At 41.6% G+C, this 17000-nt stretch overlaps 1 protein-coding gene across 2 annotated transcripts in view; it reads right to left on the bottom strand.

Annotated features, from left to right (window-relative positions):
* Positions 1-17000, bottom strand: part of slit3 (slit homolog 3 (Drosophila)) — a 232874-nt gene that overhangs the window by 187021 nt on the left and 28853 nt on the right. For both annotated transcript variants that reach the window (XM_034597271.1, XM_034597270.1), the window contains exon 4: positions 15538-15609. Coding sequence is in view for 1 of the 2 variants with exons in the window: in XM_034597270.1 (XP_034453161.1) it covers positions 15538-15609 (72 nt within the window). In the remaining variant the exon portion in view is untranslated. The remainder of the gene's footprint in view (positions 1-15537; positions 15610-17000) is intronic.

Here is a 17000-nt window from a genome sequence, read left to right on the forward strand (position 1 = left end):
TTGTACAGTCTATTGTAAATACACCAAAAACTAACCCTGAACTTCCTTTCTCACTGATGCTAAAACGCTACACACGGCACATTTTAGAGCTATGAAATCTCTTTGCCTGGACAAATACGGTGTGAATCGCTCCATTATTCCTCAGACAGAACTAGCAGAGCTGAAACAGTTGCAGCAGGACAGAGGAACTGCAGCCGAGGAGCGGCCAATGACATCATCCCTTAAGCTGACCACATGAAAGTGGCCACAGGGCAGTGGGTGGCGTGGACTTCAGTAGCGCCCGGCATCACTTGACGCCTGTGGACGTTTATTTAGCCTGGTCGCTCCCTCACACTAACTGGTGTTGGCATATGTTTGCGCTCCCTCTCCTTTGCTCTTGATCTTCCTCGCTTGTCTGTGTCTCGCAAGCCTCGCTCGGCCATTTCCTGCAGGAGCCACTACAGCATGTGTCCCTCCAAGACGTTCTCCGTCTCACCCTCAACGACATGATTATTTGTTCTGGTCTCTGTGTTTCTAGCTATTACACGCTCTCTTTCTCTGTGTCTTCTTCTCTCAGCCTGTCTGTCTGTCTCTCTCTCGGCTCCCTTTCTTTCTTCTTTTTGCCGTCTCTCTCAACATACATCTACGACCACATTTACATTTACGATGTCTGAGTCTAAATATATTGTTTTCTGAATTTATGAGTATTTGTGATACTCTGTGACAGAGCAAATTTTTCACTGCGCTGACTTCAAATGGTTCAACCCCAGGGAAAAAAAAAAAGGAAAAGAAGCCGTGTTTTACAAGGCGGCCTGTTGTATCACTAATGCACATAACATGAGTAAGACATGATTTCAAAATCAGACCAGGGAGAACAAACTGTGTATCTACTTATACCTGAAAGACTTTATGCAACCCATGAAACAGACTAAACTTCTGGACTTCTTCAAACCAGGAGGTCTCTTGTGCGGACACTCCACCAATGACAATGTGGGAAAGGGAGTTCTCCAACTGTATTGGACTGGGAAGAAAAATTTGCCGAGGGCAAATGGAAAGGCTCAACATTTGTTTACTATGAGGAAATATCTTGTTTTATTTATATCCATCCATCGTCTTCCACTTATCTGAGCTTGGGTCACTGAAGCCGCCAGCCAAGAAGGGTATTCCAGACGTCCCTATCTCCAGCTCTTCCTCTGGGATTCTGGGGTGTTCCCAGGCCAGATGGGATATCTAGTCCCTCCAGCGAGTTCTAACCTTGACATATCCTCTTTCAACCTGAAGGAGCAGTGGTTCTACCCCAAGCTCCCTTCCCCTTTATCCATACATTACTAGATATTGCTGTAAAATAAATGTATGCGTATGTGATATGTATGCAATACTGGTCCTAAAATGTGGTATTTCTAATTTATTCTTGTTTCGTCTTTCTTGTCCTCCCCCTCGTTTCCTCTCCCTGTCTTTGTTTGTAAGGCGATCATTCTTCCCCTCTTTCCCCTCCCTCTCTTGGTATGTATCTATCTCCACAGTTTATTTCTCTTTTGTCAGTGTTGGTAACTGCAACCGACTGTTTATTGATGTTCAGTGGCGGAGACAAACTCCTTCCACACATCAGACATCCCCCCGCCTTCACCATCGTCCTCTCCTGCTGGCACTTCAAATTTGTTATTCTTTCTTTCTTTCTGCCTCACAGACTGAATATCGTGAATACAGTGTTCCGGCTACGAACCAATACTCCCAATTCTCGTTGACTACAGGGTGTTTGTCATTTACATGTGCGTTTTTATCAGGGCTTTATCAACTTTCTAAATTAATATGCATAACCGTATACACGTAGATCACTACTTATTTTGGCTGTAACAAAGCGACAGCTTCTACCACTTAATGGGGCAGTAAATATGTGTTTATTTTGAGCTCGACAAAGTTCGGGCCAACACAAGGTTTCTATTTAATCCAAAGTATAATGAACAATCTGGTGTGTGTTTGTGGCATAAACAGAATGATCGACTTTGAGTTGAAACTAAAACCTGCTTTAAGAGTTGAAACCTTCCCCCAGATGGGATTTTATTTCTGTCACATATTTGTCCTTTGTTTTATTCATCCATCTCTATATCACGCACATGTGTCTCTGAGGCCGATGACTAGATTCTGGCAAAACTTGGGCGAACGGTAGACATCATCACAGCGGTGTAGCATTTCCAAAATTATACAAATTACCCAAAGGGAGATGCCATAATTATAGCTAAAAACAAGCTTTGTTTATAGCAAAAGCTTTGGAGTACAGGTTACAGTAGAGTTTGAGTTTCACGCTGCAACATTACAGACTTAAAGAATCAGCGCTGAGGGAAATATTGTCCTTGTGTTTACTATAAGTGCCGCAGAATTTCCAAAAAGATTGTGTAAAGCTTTACAACAGTAGTGCAAAAGTAATCTGCAGATAATCCGTGATGGCTGCATGTGTAGCTGGAGAGGCTGTGGTGACTTCTTGGCCTTATAAAGCGAAGCTACGAATTAGCGGGCAGGCCGCTGGAGCCCATTGTCTTTGATTGAAACAGAGAACAATCACAGGCACGCTGAGATACACACGATTCTAAAGGGGTTATACCACGAGCGTGACGCTGTGCTTGTAAAAGTGACCGAAATTCAGCATGACAAGTTTGCAGGGAACAATGTGTGTGGCTGAGGACGCACATAAAACTCTTTCTTTGCCTCTGAGCGCAGGGTGTTTCTTCTTCTCTTTACTCTATTAACTTTCAAAAGACACATTTCACTTCTTTTATCTCTCTCTCTGAAATACATACAACATTCATCAGTGCCGGTGTTGACTGTGTGCACATCTGGAAGTTTACAGACACCTGAGCGATGACAAGGATATTTAAATGCAGCAACATCTGACAACCATCATCAGTGACGCACAATGACGCAGACTCACAGGACATGTCCATACATAAACAGTAACACACTGACAGTTGACTCGACCAGAGCTACTCCAACTGAACAAACACACAACTGATCACACACTCACACATGCATAAAGCAATCAATAAACACATAAGCACAAACACACTCCTCTGAAAGGTTATATGCACAGCGTTGGCCTTGTATCCATTTGACAGGCTGGTTAACCTGTCAAAATCCAGGTTGTGTTAAATATTGAAAAGAAAAGACAGAGATGCATTGATAAGAATGAGAGAAGGAGAGCTTCACTTGTTTCACTTCACGGTGTCTTATTCTTTCGTACACACGCAGTGACGCCGACACACATTTTCAGCCGTGAGAAGAATTTCCAACGAAAACAAGATAAACCCTCATGTTTGTAACTCGGGTTTGAACAACATACACAACCTGTCATGGCTTTTTAGGATCTTTAATTATCTTTCCCCGACCTAAAAATAACGGTCACTTCCACGCTCCCTCTCGTTTATCTTTTCATAGATTCTCTTTACGAACTTTCCATTGAAGTTGGACTTTATTTGGGTTGATATAAACATCTCTTTAAAAACCGCATGGCTGATATGACTTCTATAGACAATTGTTGAAAATGTATTACTAACAAATGTCGAGTTATTTTAAAGTTCAAAGCTTTTTGTTACATAATAACCTCAGAAAGTCGCAGATGGACTGTGGGCTGACTGGGGTTTTCTGGGTGTGTGTTTCTGTTTTACAGATTTGGCCTGTTTTCTCCATTGAACTCCAGACAATGTGCAGAGAATCAATCATTTGGTTTTGGCGAAAAAGTTTACCATTTTCTTCACCCTGGGATGTAATATTCTTCTTCGTGTCGAATGGTTGTCTGACTTTATCAGCCACACTGCCCCCCAACGGATTCAGGTGGTACTGCTCCATTTTGTCTATATTGTCCATGTACGTAAGCTTTCAGAAGAGATGCACAAATATGGATGAAATAAACGCAGAGTTCAAACTGAAGGCTCCTTTCGTTTCCATATACAAATCTAACTTTGAGTATAATTGAGCCTTAAACAACATTTAATGTCACGTTCAACTGATTTGGACGTTAATGTTCATACATACAGATCGTACAGCACGCAGCTAACGTCTCGACAAGTTTAGAGTTGCAATGCATGTGTTAGAGAGAGAGAGAGAGAGAGAGAGAGAGAGAGAGAGAGAGAGAGAGAGAGAGAGAGAGAGAGAGAGGGAAACTGCACATACAGTCACTGTATTTGCAAGTCTCTGTGTGTGTGCTTGTGAGTGTTTGTGTGTCATGTATAAATATATCTCTACAGGTTTTAAAGTGGCTTTGCGGTGCTCTGTATTTAGAGGAGGCCTGGTTAAATCTTCTCTCACCCCATTCATGTGGCTGGCTCTCTCTCCCTGCTTCTGCTGAGTCTTTCATTCTCCTCTCTCTCCATGTCCGTCTCTCTATCACACGTTCAATGCATTGTAAATCAAAATCTCTGTGACAATAATCATCTTCTCCTTCTTCCCACTCCCTCTTTTTTGTCACAGTGCTTCAAAAAAATGAATTGCTATAGTAGGTTTATATGTTCTGCTCAGAATGCAGGTTTTCTCATGTATTTGTTTTGCATTATAAGATAAATAGTAATTTTCCCCTCTGTGATACTGTATATTTCAAGAGAGAAATCCCAAACACTATACCACTGCAACATCACGGTTTGTACAGCCTCTCGTTAGGATGTCCACATTGGTGTTTTTCTTTTATTTCCTGAATAAATCCTTGACTCCTTGAAACTCTGGCGCCTTCGGAGGCTGCATTTGAAGACTTATTGCGACACAGCGGCGCGACTAGGTTGTCCCATTTCAAAGGCTCCTTAAAAATGCAGCTGATAAATGCGTCCCCCAAGCAACGGAGGCTCCAACATGTGGCTCCTTATTGGGTCAGGACTGGTGCTCCGGTGACAAACTGCTTTTCAGAAAGATAATGGTGGTGAAAAGCATTGGGACCAAAACGTCCAATGCCTACACAAATGTTCGGTCAATTGGGTTGAGCTATGATGACTGATTAGACCACGTTATTCACTTGATTGTCATTGTCATCAAATCATTCACTGACCATTTTGGGCCTTTTAGAATGCATCCGTCATGTTTCTGTAGTTTTAATACTACTACATATATCTGCATTCATTCTAACACATGACTCTATACAGCTAAACACGCAAACTGTATACTTTTTAAACCAACATGCTGAACTTATAATCGTCATCACACTGTAGTACTTGTTAAGTTACCATGACAATCCACATGAGTGATACCCTCTGCCATAATCTGTGGTAATGTAAATGGAAATGTTCTCAAAATAAAGACCATATTTCCCCTTCCTGCCACTGCTTACATTCACAAACTGGATCTCTGGCCGTTCAGTCAAAGGTTCTCTCTTAAAAAGGATAATCAAATTGGAAATGATTTATCAGACTTTGTTTACTCAATCTGTCTGCCATCTAAGACCCTGAAAACTTTAGCTCCATTTGCACTGGAAGGACAGAAGTACCGCCCTCTAATTTCAGACCAGTGCATTTCCAGCCAAATCGACAAGGTGGCACACGATGTTAGACCGAGTCTAGAAGCTGCCAATCTTCTTGATGGCAATTTTTTTTTTGTCGCAGTGTTTATTCTAATGTTTCAGCCTCAATATGGTCGTGATTTAGCAAAGTTAAAATGTTGCATGTAGCAGCTTATGTTAGTTATTCCTGCTGTTGAGTCATCTTAAGTGGTACATGGATGATGTAAAAGCTTCCAGAGTTCGTTAGCGCTTTGTAGCCAACATGTTACACCATAGTAACATAATGACAAACAGAGAACGTTTTAGATTTATTACACTGCGCAGTTCCCTGCATGACACCGCAATTCAGAAGGAACCTATTCCCAAAATATTATTTTCTTTAGATAACGTGGGGATGATTTAACCCACTACAAAACCTGTAATGAAAGACAGGAGGAGTTTGTAATTAAGCCTGTGGTAAAGGAAATGATCTTCAATCAGTCATTCACCTGTTTATTCTTCTGAGAGGAGCTGTATATACACAGAAACATACACAACAGGATTTACACCCGACTAGGACACATTTCTGGGGGCACGAAAGGAAATATTACAGTTTCTTAGCCGCTCAATGAGTTGTGAAACACATGTGAGAGCCCGGTCTTTGCTTGAATGCGTTTGCGTGACAGCGAGACAGATGAGGAGAGAAGAACAGAGCGACAGAATCAGTTGGTGTTTGTTTGCATCTCTCCAAAGTGCACGGCTCGACGTGCAGGCCTACATCTGCAGTGTGTCTCTGACTGTGTGTGTGTGATCATGTGATACAGAGTATTATTGAGTCATTTGGTTTATGCGAGTGTGTTTGACTCTGATTACACCGGAGCAATAGCAACAGTTTGGGTTCATTTGTAACAATCAGACTTTACTTAAACAGAATAAATCACACGTCTAAGTTTTCACACACACATTCACTCGTGTCCAAACACTGAAAGAACGACTCTAGACACCTACATGTGTTTGCCCATGTGCCCGTGTGTGTGCAACATTAGCCAGTTCCACCCATGTAGTCTGTAGCCATAATAATGGTCAACAAAGAAAGCAGAAGCTATGTAGACCTCCCACAGAGTGAAAATGTTGCACATGAGAATGTCCAAGAACTGAAACATTCCCATTTACTTTAATCTACTGAATCTTGTGAAGTTGAGACAACTCCAAACAAGATCGTAGATATTATTTTATTTTCACCTCCAGTACCATATTTTTGTATTAAAACCCTAACTGTAACCTAAGGGTCTGAGTAGTCCTGACATGAATAGGTAAGTTGATCCAGAGATTAGGAGGAGCCACTGCCTGGTCACCTTTATTTGTGAGCCTACATCTCTGGACATCCTGATGCTTCTGGATGCTCGGGAAAGATTAAGTTTTCATGATTTCATTACCTTCTACAGTATGTGCATAGCAACTAGAAGACATACTCTTCTACCCATCACACCCTTGCACACTGCTGTGCTTTATAAAAGACACAATACCATCTGCATTGAAACTTCTTACAAACTACCTTCTCTTGTCCAGGGGACACAGGAAGTAACATATCAAGAGAAGGCTGAAGATACTTGTTAAGAGGCACAATTGTGACAATTTATTTACGTAAATTGACAAAAACTGCAGAAAATGGAAGCAACTTAAAGCATCAGGGTCTCCACGGCCAAAATAACAATCAGGAACCCACACTAACTAAAAATTGAACTCAACCACTCTACTGGAAATCCAACGCAAAAACAATAATAAATTCCCTGTCAGACAAGGACAAGAGAGATTTGTATCAAAAAGGGGTTATTTAATAACATGTCGGTCAGTGTAATATTTTCCTGGGACATTTCCAAAACTGTAAAGCTGCAATAAAGAACACAAGGGCATGTGGCAGTCCTTCAGCATTTTTTGACCCAAACGACAATTAAAATACAATTCATTGGTCAGTACTACTTAGACTGTAGATCGGGTTTCATCCACAACAACACTTAAAGAGATTTATCTTAAAATCTGATCGTCACCAACATGATTAATAGCAAGAAATTTGATATGAAAATACAGTAAATCGTGCACAGGGTAATGAATCTGGGTTGTATTTTATCCAGATTGATCATTGCTGAATCACTGAATTTAGGAGTCTGACCCCTGGATTGTGGAATTTTCTGTCGAGTCTCGACCCACTAACTCATTGTGTTGCCCAGGAAACTGCCTGAGTCTTGGAAGAAAAAATGTTTGAAACAAGCAGTCTGGAGTTTCCCTATAAAAACGGAAACAGTGACTGAAAACTGAAAGTTTTGTTGAGGAAAAAGAGTCTTTTCTATCATCTTATACACATGATTGTAATTATGGGGGACATTACATTTGTTTAGTGGTTTGACTTTTGTTAGTGATGGAGTGTAGTGGATATACGACTCCATTGTGCTTTTTTACAACTGAAACCCACACCGTCAACACACACGCATTTGCGCACACACAAATACACACACAAACGTGGGCCAGAAGCCAGTTGCCAGGTTTTTAAAGCATCCTTTAGGAAAAATAAAGCATCTCAAATCAGAGCTAGATCATTAGTCCGGTCTGTAAGATGGAAAAAAAAACAGGTCAACAATCAACAAAAGCTTCTTTCTTCTTAACTCACAGAATCTACAGCACGAATATCTTATCCTACTTCCTGTAATCCCCCATTTTTTAAATTGTATTTTATTTATTTCTCTCTTTTCTTTACCTGTCACCCAAGCTTTTTTCATTTTCTCCCCTCACCTCCCACCATCATCCTCCCATTCCTCATCATGCCTCCCCATTGGACTCCTGTTCTCCCTCAATTCTCTCCTTCTTCCCTTTCCTCCTCCTCCTCTTCTTCCTCCCGCTCCAGCTTCCAGGGAGCCAAGTGTGTTTTTGATTACTGTTCTTGTGTAAACCTAAATTGTGATTAAACACTGTGAGAGTCTGTTTGGCCCTGCATCAAGTTTGCCTCCCTCTTAAATATACATAGAGACAGATACACATACACACACACACACACACACTCAAACGCACACACAAACGCACACGTAAAGTCAGAGACATGTATGTAAGTGGACATGTACAAACAAATGCAAGACGTATACAAACATAAGCAAAAATGCAGACGCAAGCAGAGACACAAATTACCAAACTCTGTATACACATTTAGCATAAAAGATCATACATAAGTCTACAGATATACACTACATACTGTACAGTCATACACACGTATGGACTAATTTTATACATTACAACCTCAATCACAATCATGTACACAAGCACACCCACACACACCCACACAGAGATATTCTCTATGAGCCTCCACACATCCCTATCTCCCATTACACTACACAGGTCAAGGAGAAAGTGTGTACACGCAGCTCCGTGGCTACTTCCCTCATCCAACTCACCTTTATTTGCGAGGTTAAATTACTACCACATGCAGCCTCTGTGCTATTTCAGTGCTAACGTATAAAAATTCTTAGCCACATAAAGAAAATAAAAAAAGAAATCTACAAACCTCCAGCCTCCCACGAACATTTCATAGGTTGTGGCCCTGCGGCTAACTAGCTAGATAGCTAGATGCTAAAGTAGGCAGCTGAAAGGGAAAGGTGTTGCTGCCGTGAACTTTTACATCGGAGGAATTTACTAGGAAACGCCGTGGCCTTACTTTATTCACACATCCAAATCGGAAGACAACACGATTCATAACTTGTGGCCTTTCGACTGACTGCTTTCGAAAGCTTGAAAACATCACTTAGGGCGTTCTTATTCACACACTTTGCAAACAACTGGTAGATGAGACGAACACAATGAGATGAAAATATGTGAATGTGGAAACTCACCCAAAGCATAATTTGACACTTTAACAGCGTGTTGTTTGGAAAAGAAACATTTTGAACTAGAAAGAACAAACATTTGAATGTGCTGCTCTGCTGTGAAAGAAAAACTATGTCAGTAAAGTGTGTGTGTGTGTGTGTGTGTGTGTGTGTGTGTGTGTGTGTGTGTGTGTGTGTGTACACAGGAAAATAAGATAAATGATTACATGGAAACAACTGCGTTAAATTAGTATCCTTTTCTTCAATCCCGGTTGCCTGCTCTTACTTTAATATTAATTATCCTGCATATACACACCAGTTAAAACCCAATTACAGACCCAGTGTGTTGATTTAACCATCTATCCCTCTCCTCTGATTATGGACATTTGTTTTTATTATTTAAACGGTGATAAAGAAATCACGTTATCAAGAGTAACCACTTTTGCTTGAAAGTATACAAACACAATGAGAGGTCACACTATCTACTTCAATGTTATTTTTAGAAGCCCTGAAGGAATGTATGACATTTTTGGAATCAATCATATCCTGGATTTTCCAAATGTTTCAAATTATCCCCAATACCGTTGGCTCTCTGTTCCTGTCTCTCTTTCCCTCCTGGTTTTCGGTATCTCTCCGCATGTGTATTTATCTAAATATGTCCTGGGACAAAATCGCACTGCCGTCTGGGCTGTGGGAAACACACCGACACACCCACACACACACACACACACACACACACACACACACACACACACACACACACACACACACACACACACGCACACACAAGCAAGCCGCTAAGAGTAGCCTTCTTTTAGAAGAACTTTGGTCAGGTTCCCTTCCCTTCCCTGTGAAATGTAGGCCCTGTGGTGCAGCTCCATCCTGGAGACTATGGGCCTTCTGGTGCAGCTTGATTGCCAGAACACCCACTGCCATTTCATCTTGTTTCAGGAAGCAATAAACCAAGTAATATTTCAACATTGAACGTAAGTAAGATTGATCAACTTAACAGGAATTCCAGTCTGTACTGCTGAGTATGGACCCTGTGGTGCAGCTGCGTGTCTGGTCCTACAAGCCTTGTGGTGCAGCTGCATACCATGGTTCGTACTTCTGAGTCATGTTTAATTATTAAGAAGTTCTGTCGTGGGTGTGTGGTTTAGCATAAAGTCTGCCTTGCACCAAAACACACACACACGCACACACACACACACACACACACACACACTAACCCACACACGCAGGCCGACAATTCTGCATCCAGCGCCTGTGGTGTTAAAGCAGCAGGAGTGTTGGCGTGAGAGAGTCTTGATTTGTGTGCTTCTGTGTGTCTCTGTGTGTCAGTGTGTGTTTGTGTTTTTGAGACTTATTTGTTTCCCGCCAACACCCAGTGACGTGAAAACCAAACAGAGAGCCTGGAGACGAGTGAGGAGAAAACAGTCTCACGATACCTCACAGCATTACAAACAACAAAGCCGTTTGTTTGGTTTGTGTGTGTGACACAAAAGGGAGATAAAGAATAGCATAGATGGACGAGACGAGGCGCACGTGAGCTCAAGCAGTTTACATTCAACCCTCGCCGTTCCAGACCATTCCAACCAATCGCCACTGAGGCTCCGTCTGTCGCAGCCAATCACTGATCACACAGAGTACACGCACTTTCTGTAACACAAACCGTAACATTCCAGCAGGTAAACTATGGCAGTCGGCTCTAAATGGACAATTAGCCAAGATTAAAGCCAACCTCCTCGTCTTTCTCCATTAACTTAATTAGGAGGAAAAGACATCTCAAATGACCCCCGCTCCCTTCAGCAGCAGCACCCCCCCACAACCCCCCCCTTTCATTCCTCTCTGTCCAGCGTCTTTTTCCCCCCCGACTTAACCAGTCAAGTTGTTTTTACTGTAAGAGTCAGGCAGGGTTACGTCTGTTCTTTCACATCTGGTAGCTCCACTAAAGCCCTTGCAGGTTAAGTGCCTTGCTCAAGGGCAACCCTAATGGTGCCGAAGAGCATGTCTCATTGACGTTCAGTCACGTCAATCGTTGGTGCAGGGATTTAGACTGGCAACCTTCCAGTTCATAATGTGTTGGACATTAGACTCGCCATTCCCCTAAATATCCATCCGGCTCTTTATTACAGATGTTGCATGTAGTTTCCTACTCTATAACTTCACTTTAACTTTGTAGATGTTTATCTAACGTCGTTATCCTACAATGAGTGTAAGCATTAAGCGTCATTCTCAAGGACAATTTGGATAAAAAAATCCCTCACCATCATCCCCTGTGGACAGAAACTAACTTCTCTTTCCATTGAGTCCAAACATTTTAGCCTGAACGGTTTGTTGCTGGTATCCCTGATGTGATGCATTTTATGTGAGAGCAGCATAAAGACGGAGGGAGCTAAGCAGCAGTGTTGGAGAGAAGGAAGAAACTGAACTGAAAGATACTGGAAGGTTTACTACATACGAGCATATCTTAGATTCTTGATTAACAGGTTGTTTTGTTAGTTTTATACTGTTTCAACTGGCAAACATGGGAAAACTGTAAAATGCTAAAACATTGTGTGACAGTAGCACAAGTTGAGGAGGGTCACGAAAGTCTTCGGGTCTGACATCACTGTGCCCTCTAATGCAAACCAATCAGCTGTAACCTGAGCTCTTTCATGTGGAAGAGTGACCAGTTCAAACAGCAGTGCACTCTGGGTCCCTGCAACAACACTGCACTCACACTTTCACAGACGCACATAAAACATGTTCAAACTAAGGGTGGGAACCTCCGGGCACCTCACGATTCGATTCTGATTCAGAGGGCTACGATTCGATGTTAAATTATCAATGCTCATCAAAGAAATGTATTTATTTAATTGTATGTATTTATTTTGCAGGAAACATGACTCGATCATGTTCTGTCTCTACATGAATGGGTCAGTCTGGGTCAGTGTTATTGGACATGAGACTATAACAGCCATCAGGTCTCTTAGCAAAGCAAACCTCTCTGATAGAGTGATGCTCAAAAGCAGTCTCAACCAACAGATTGCATTTTTCCATCCGAGCCATCATGGTTGTTGCTTTTCAAACCAGACGTTCACCGCCTGTATCGAGCAACTGTGTTCTGCTCAAAGCCAGAGCTTAGCGTGTGTGATATTGTGTGTCTGTGTGCATGTGCTGTGAGACCACAGTCTCTGCAAACTGTGGGGGGAGATGACCACAGACTACACACACTGAAAGCCACAGACTCCAGTCCTCCATCTATCTCACCATCCCCATTTTGACCTCCCCCCACTCTGCACCAAGTGGGGCCACAGACTCCGGTCCCTCCATCCATCTACCCGCAGCCTTCATCCACCACCACAGGCCTTTCATCCATCCATCCCCCCCCCCTCACATGACCGCCCTGATACCTATCGTTCATCCGTCTTTGTCAATCACCAGCCACACTTACTGCTCAATTAAAACATTTTCCAATAAGAGAAAAAGCTCTCTTCCATTAAATCCAATGTTTTGTTCATGCCCATAGGTTCCAAGACTCTGGTAAAACCTATTATCCAGCCTGATACCTCTTGCGTCTACCTCCCACCCTCCTCAATAGCAAAACCTCCGACCTATTCCTACTTTCCCTTAATGCTAGTCCAGCTCCTTCCCTCCCCTTGCATCTCCAAACCTCAGACCACAGAGCTTTAATAGGAGGGTTAAGAGGTAATTCCTATCACACTGCCATCATTTAATATCTAACCAAGGCTGACAGAGAGGAAGGTTATGAACCTAAACCAGAAAGCCACGAGCTAACCTCCCCGTCTCCTCCTCCTTTCTTATTCTCATTCTCAGCCTCACTCCCCCCCAACTTTTTTGCCTTCTCTTTCCTCTCATTCCACCTCCATTTTTGCCTCTTCTGTGTTTCTCTCTTACGCACGCTCCCTCTATACGCCTTGCTATTTACATTTCCGACACTCAATTTGCAGAAAATCACAGCGCGGATGAGATGAAAAGCACCGAAAAGAAAGAAGGAAGAGAAAAACGAGAAAAGCGGACCGAAAAAAAAAATAAAGAGCAGGAGGAAACTCCAGACACTGTAATTTAGACTGTGCTGATGGCAAAGCAGGGATATAAAGAAAATGAGATTTATAATGTTAAGTTTGGAACACGTACACCCTTTCCACTCTCTTACTGAGAGCTCTATAGGGATCCATATTCGACCGGTGATAAATAAAAGCTATCGAGACCAATTAGTGGTTTAATGGAATAGTGAGCCAGGCAGAGGAGGAAATAAGACTGTCACTCATGAGAAACAAGAGGAAGGGTCGGAAAAACGCAGTGTCATATGTAAATATGTGTGTGTGTGTGTGTGTGTGTGTGTGTGTGTGTGTGTCTTCCACTGTGCTTCTGACTGTGTGTGATCCGACAGTTGACGTAAATGACAATGTGCTTTCAGCCACAACAGGCTACTTTGCTGTCTCCAGCGATAAATCACACGATGCCACAGAAATATAAAAAACACATGATCAGTCAGTACGAGTTTTTAATAGAAGGTTCACGAGGTGCATTTCACTCCAGCTGTTTGAAAACACTTCTGGAAAACCTGTTGTAAGTTAAATGCGACAAAGTGCGATGGAAAAAAGATTCACAATGACTTATGGATATCATGTGACTTGTCTTAGTGGCCTCCAGTTGGTTTTTAACAAATGTATGTAACCTGAACTCTTTTAAGGGCAAAGACCTTATTTAGTTGTTCAGTATTCACAGAACAGAAGTGGATGGAAATACACATAAATTCACATTTTCTCTTGTCGATTTTCTGAAAACTTGGTTAAACTTTATGATCCATTTGGAAGGAAATCGCACTACATTGAAACCCACTGAAGATTTCATCTCCCTGTGGCTTTGCTGCAAACGCCAGAGGCCATACTGATAAAGTGCTATACATAATACAAACCATATTTTTGATATGCTTCACGGATACATATTTATTTAATAGACTTGCAAGCCTGGAGTGCAGATTGCAATGAGAGACACATATTTACTAAATGCTTTGCTGAGATAAGACAAGCAGCTTACTTTAAAGGTTAACAACAAAGCTCCTTTTAATGATCATTTATTTAGTTTTCAAAGTTTTCCTGTATCACCCAATGCGCTGAAAACTGAAAAATAAGATCTATCTATGATTTGCTGTAAATAAGACCTGTGTTCATGTTGGAAGAATCATACTGTGGACAGATATAAACTCTCCAATCAATCACTCTGCAATCATTTGACCTATTTATCTGGACAGTTCAGCTCATTCTAACTCTGCAGAGACTCTGGCTTCCAATTGAAAATCACTAAAACACCATGAACAGAAGAACAGAAGGTGTTCTGCCTTGTGAAAACAATTTTTAAGAAAAGAGAAGTGACAAGTTCCCAGCCCTGATATTCCCTTACAACACATACAAATACCAATGAAGTATATCAATATGATTTAAGCATGCACACATAGGAACATCATATATAAGCCCGGGAATGCAGACAATAATTATTTCAGACACATAGAAAAGGAGATATGCACCAGAGCTACACATACGCACAGTCTGTTCCTCCAGCTTCACTTGAAGCCAGCCCAATATAAACAGCCATAAAGTCTAGAAGGTGTTTCAGCCTTCAGCCTGAGCTGACAGAGACTCTCTGAGGAGAAGGAAAATAGAAAACCTGAGTCGAAAAAAAAGAACTGAAGAAAGAAAGAATGAGTGACTCTATGAGACTGAAAACAGAGAAATAGAGAGAGAGAGATGGAGATAGAAAGAGAAGAAGTAGAGGGTATGTCTGGAAGGTGAGATGAAAGAGAAAGAGAGGGAAGGTACGTGGGACACTTCCCTCCATCAGTGTGACCTTCTCTTACACTCCGAGGACTCTGGGAAAAGTCCATACTCCCGTATAAAAATTCCTCACCAATCCAAGGAAAACATTCACCCCAGGCACACTTTCACCTCTTAAAATAATGTGCACACACCTACACACACATATATCTGACACGCACACTCTTTTTCACCTCTCACCAGGAGCACAGAGCAGCACTGTGTCACCTGGCACGGGACTTGAACCCTCAACCCGGATAAAAGCACTGACATTGCACCGTGACCGTGTTTTCAAATGGATCACGTAACACATCAAAAGAGACAGAGAAGGGAAGTGAGAGGGAGAGTTATGGAGGAAGAGATGGAGAAAGATGGGAGCGTTGAGGAAAGAAGGATTGTTGGATGGAGGGATGGAAAAACAAAATAAAGGTGTACTCACAGTCGTCCTAGTTTGGGGTTGGACTGGAAGAGAAGCTCTGGGAGAACCTGGAGTTTATTTCTGTTCACACGACTGCGGGGACAAAAAGAAAGTAGAGTTTAAAGTGAAAAAAGTTTGAGATGTTTGAACCTCAGCATGAACAAAACGAAGCAGACACTCACACTAATAAATCACTCAGATTCACTTTTGTGTGTTTACTATCATGGAGCAGCAGAGAGCATCACCTTCAAGGTCAGAGGGTTAATGGTTCAAAGGTGAAACTCATGGGAAAGTCTGTCTGGTTTCCTGCGATCGTGACCCACAGGTTATCACGGTGTGCTCTCTCTGTGTAAGCTGCAGATATCGTGCTGTAAGCTCTTTAAAGCCAGTTATCACTATCATTCCTGCATGTGCTTTAACCCCAGAGGGAGAGAAGGAACAGCTTTGCTTTTCGGAAGATTTCCAGTCGTCTCCGCAGCAGTGGAAGATGTGTTAGGATCAAGTGAACTTTAGCAGGACAACACATTTTAAATACATTTTGATGACAGTCTTAATCTGGTTTGTCACTTCATGAGAAGAAGACGACCGCGTATCTAATAACCATCATCTTACTGACCTAAATGTTCCTTTGTCCAGAAATTCATACTTAATATTTTTTTCTCATGAATCTGACCTGATAGATTATCCGTCCTGTATTAACCCACTAATACTAGTCAAGATACACAAATCAACAACCACATGTCACAGTTTAAAAAAAGGTATATATGCCCAGACGAGGTTCGGACGCAAAGAAAGTAACTGATTTATTACATATGTGAAAGGACATAATGTGAGTATTTAGCTCTACATCTATAAGAGTGGATGGGAGGTTATAACAAGTATCTTCTGATGTATCATTCTTATATAAAAAATCTATTTAAACTTCTATGTGGTTTTGTAAATTTAAAAGTTTAAAGTAAACTTTTGGGGAAAATGTGACAATATTTGTTATGTGATGTGCTATGATAAAAACAGCAATGCCAACCAACTTACAGGCAACACTTGTCCTTTGTCCCATTAGTATCTCTACATGCACATATATGACGAGAGTATGGAAGTTAAAAACAACTATATATTAAGATCAAAATCAAATTTACATGTAGTTAATTTGTTCAAATTCCAGGATAAAAATGTTTTTTAACGTCACATCTTCTACCTTGCTTTGTAATTCAAAAGTTCCAAGAAAACATTACAGGTATTTTTTACCAATGATAAAGGGCTGTTTCTAAACATAACAGTTTATGGAGTGAAAACCCTTCTCATACCCATTGGTTAAATACAATTCAATGTGAACCGAGCCTGAAATGAACACATGGCAATTATTTAGAAAGGAATGAGAGGCACAGGGAGATGGAGTGACAAAAAAAATGGTGTCAACCAACAGAAAGATGTGTGCGTGAAGAGTAGATTGGGGGAGAACGACATGCCTGCCTGTGTGTGTGTGT

The sequence above is a fragment of the Hippoglossus hippoglossus genome, chromosome 10 (genome assembly GCF_009819705.1).
Source record: "Hippoglossus hippoglossus isolate fHipHip1 chromosome 10, fHipHip1.pri, whole genome shotgun sequence".
Classification (NCBI taxonomy): Eukaryota; Metazoa; Chordata; class Actinopteri; order Pleuronectiformes; family Pleuronectidae; genus Hippoglossus; species Hippoglossus hippoglossus.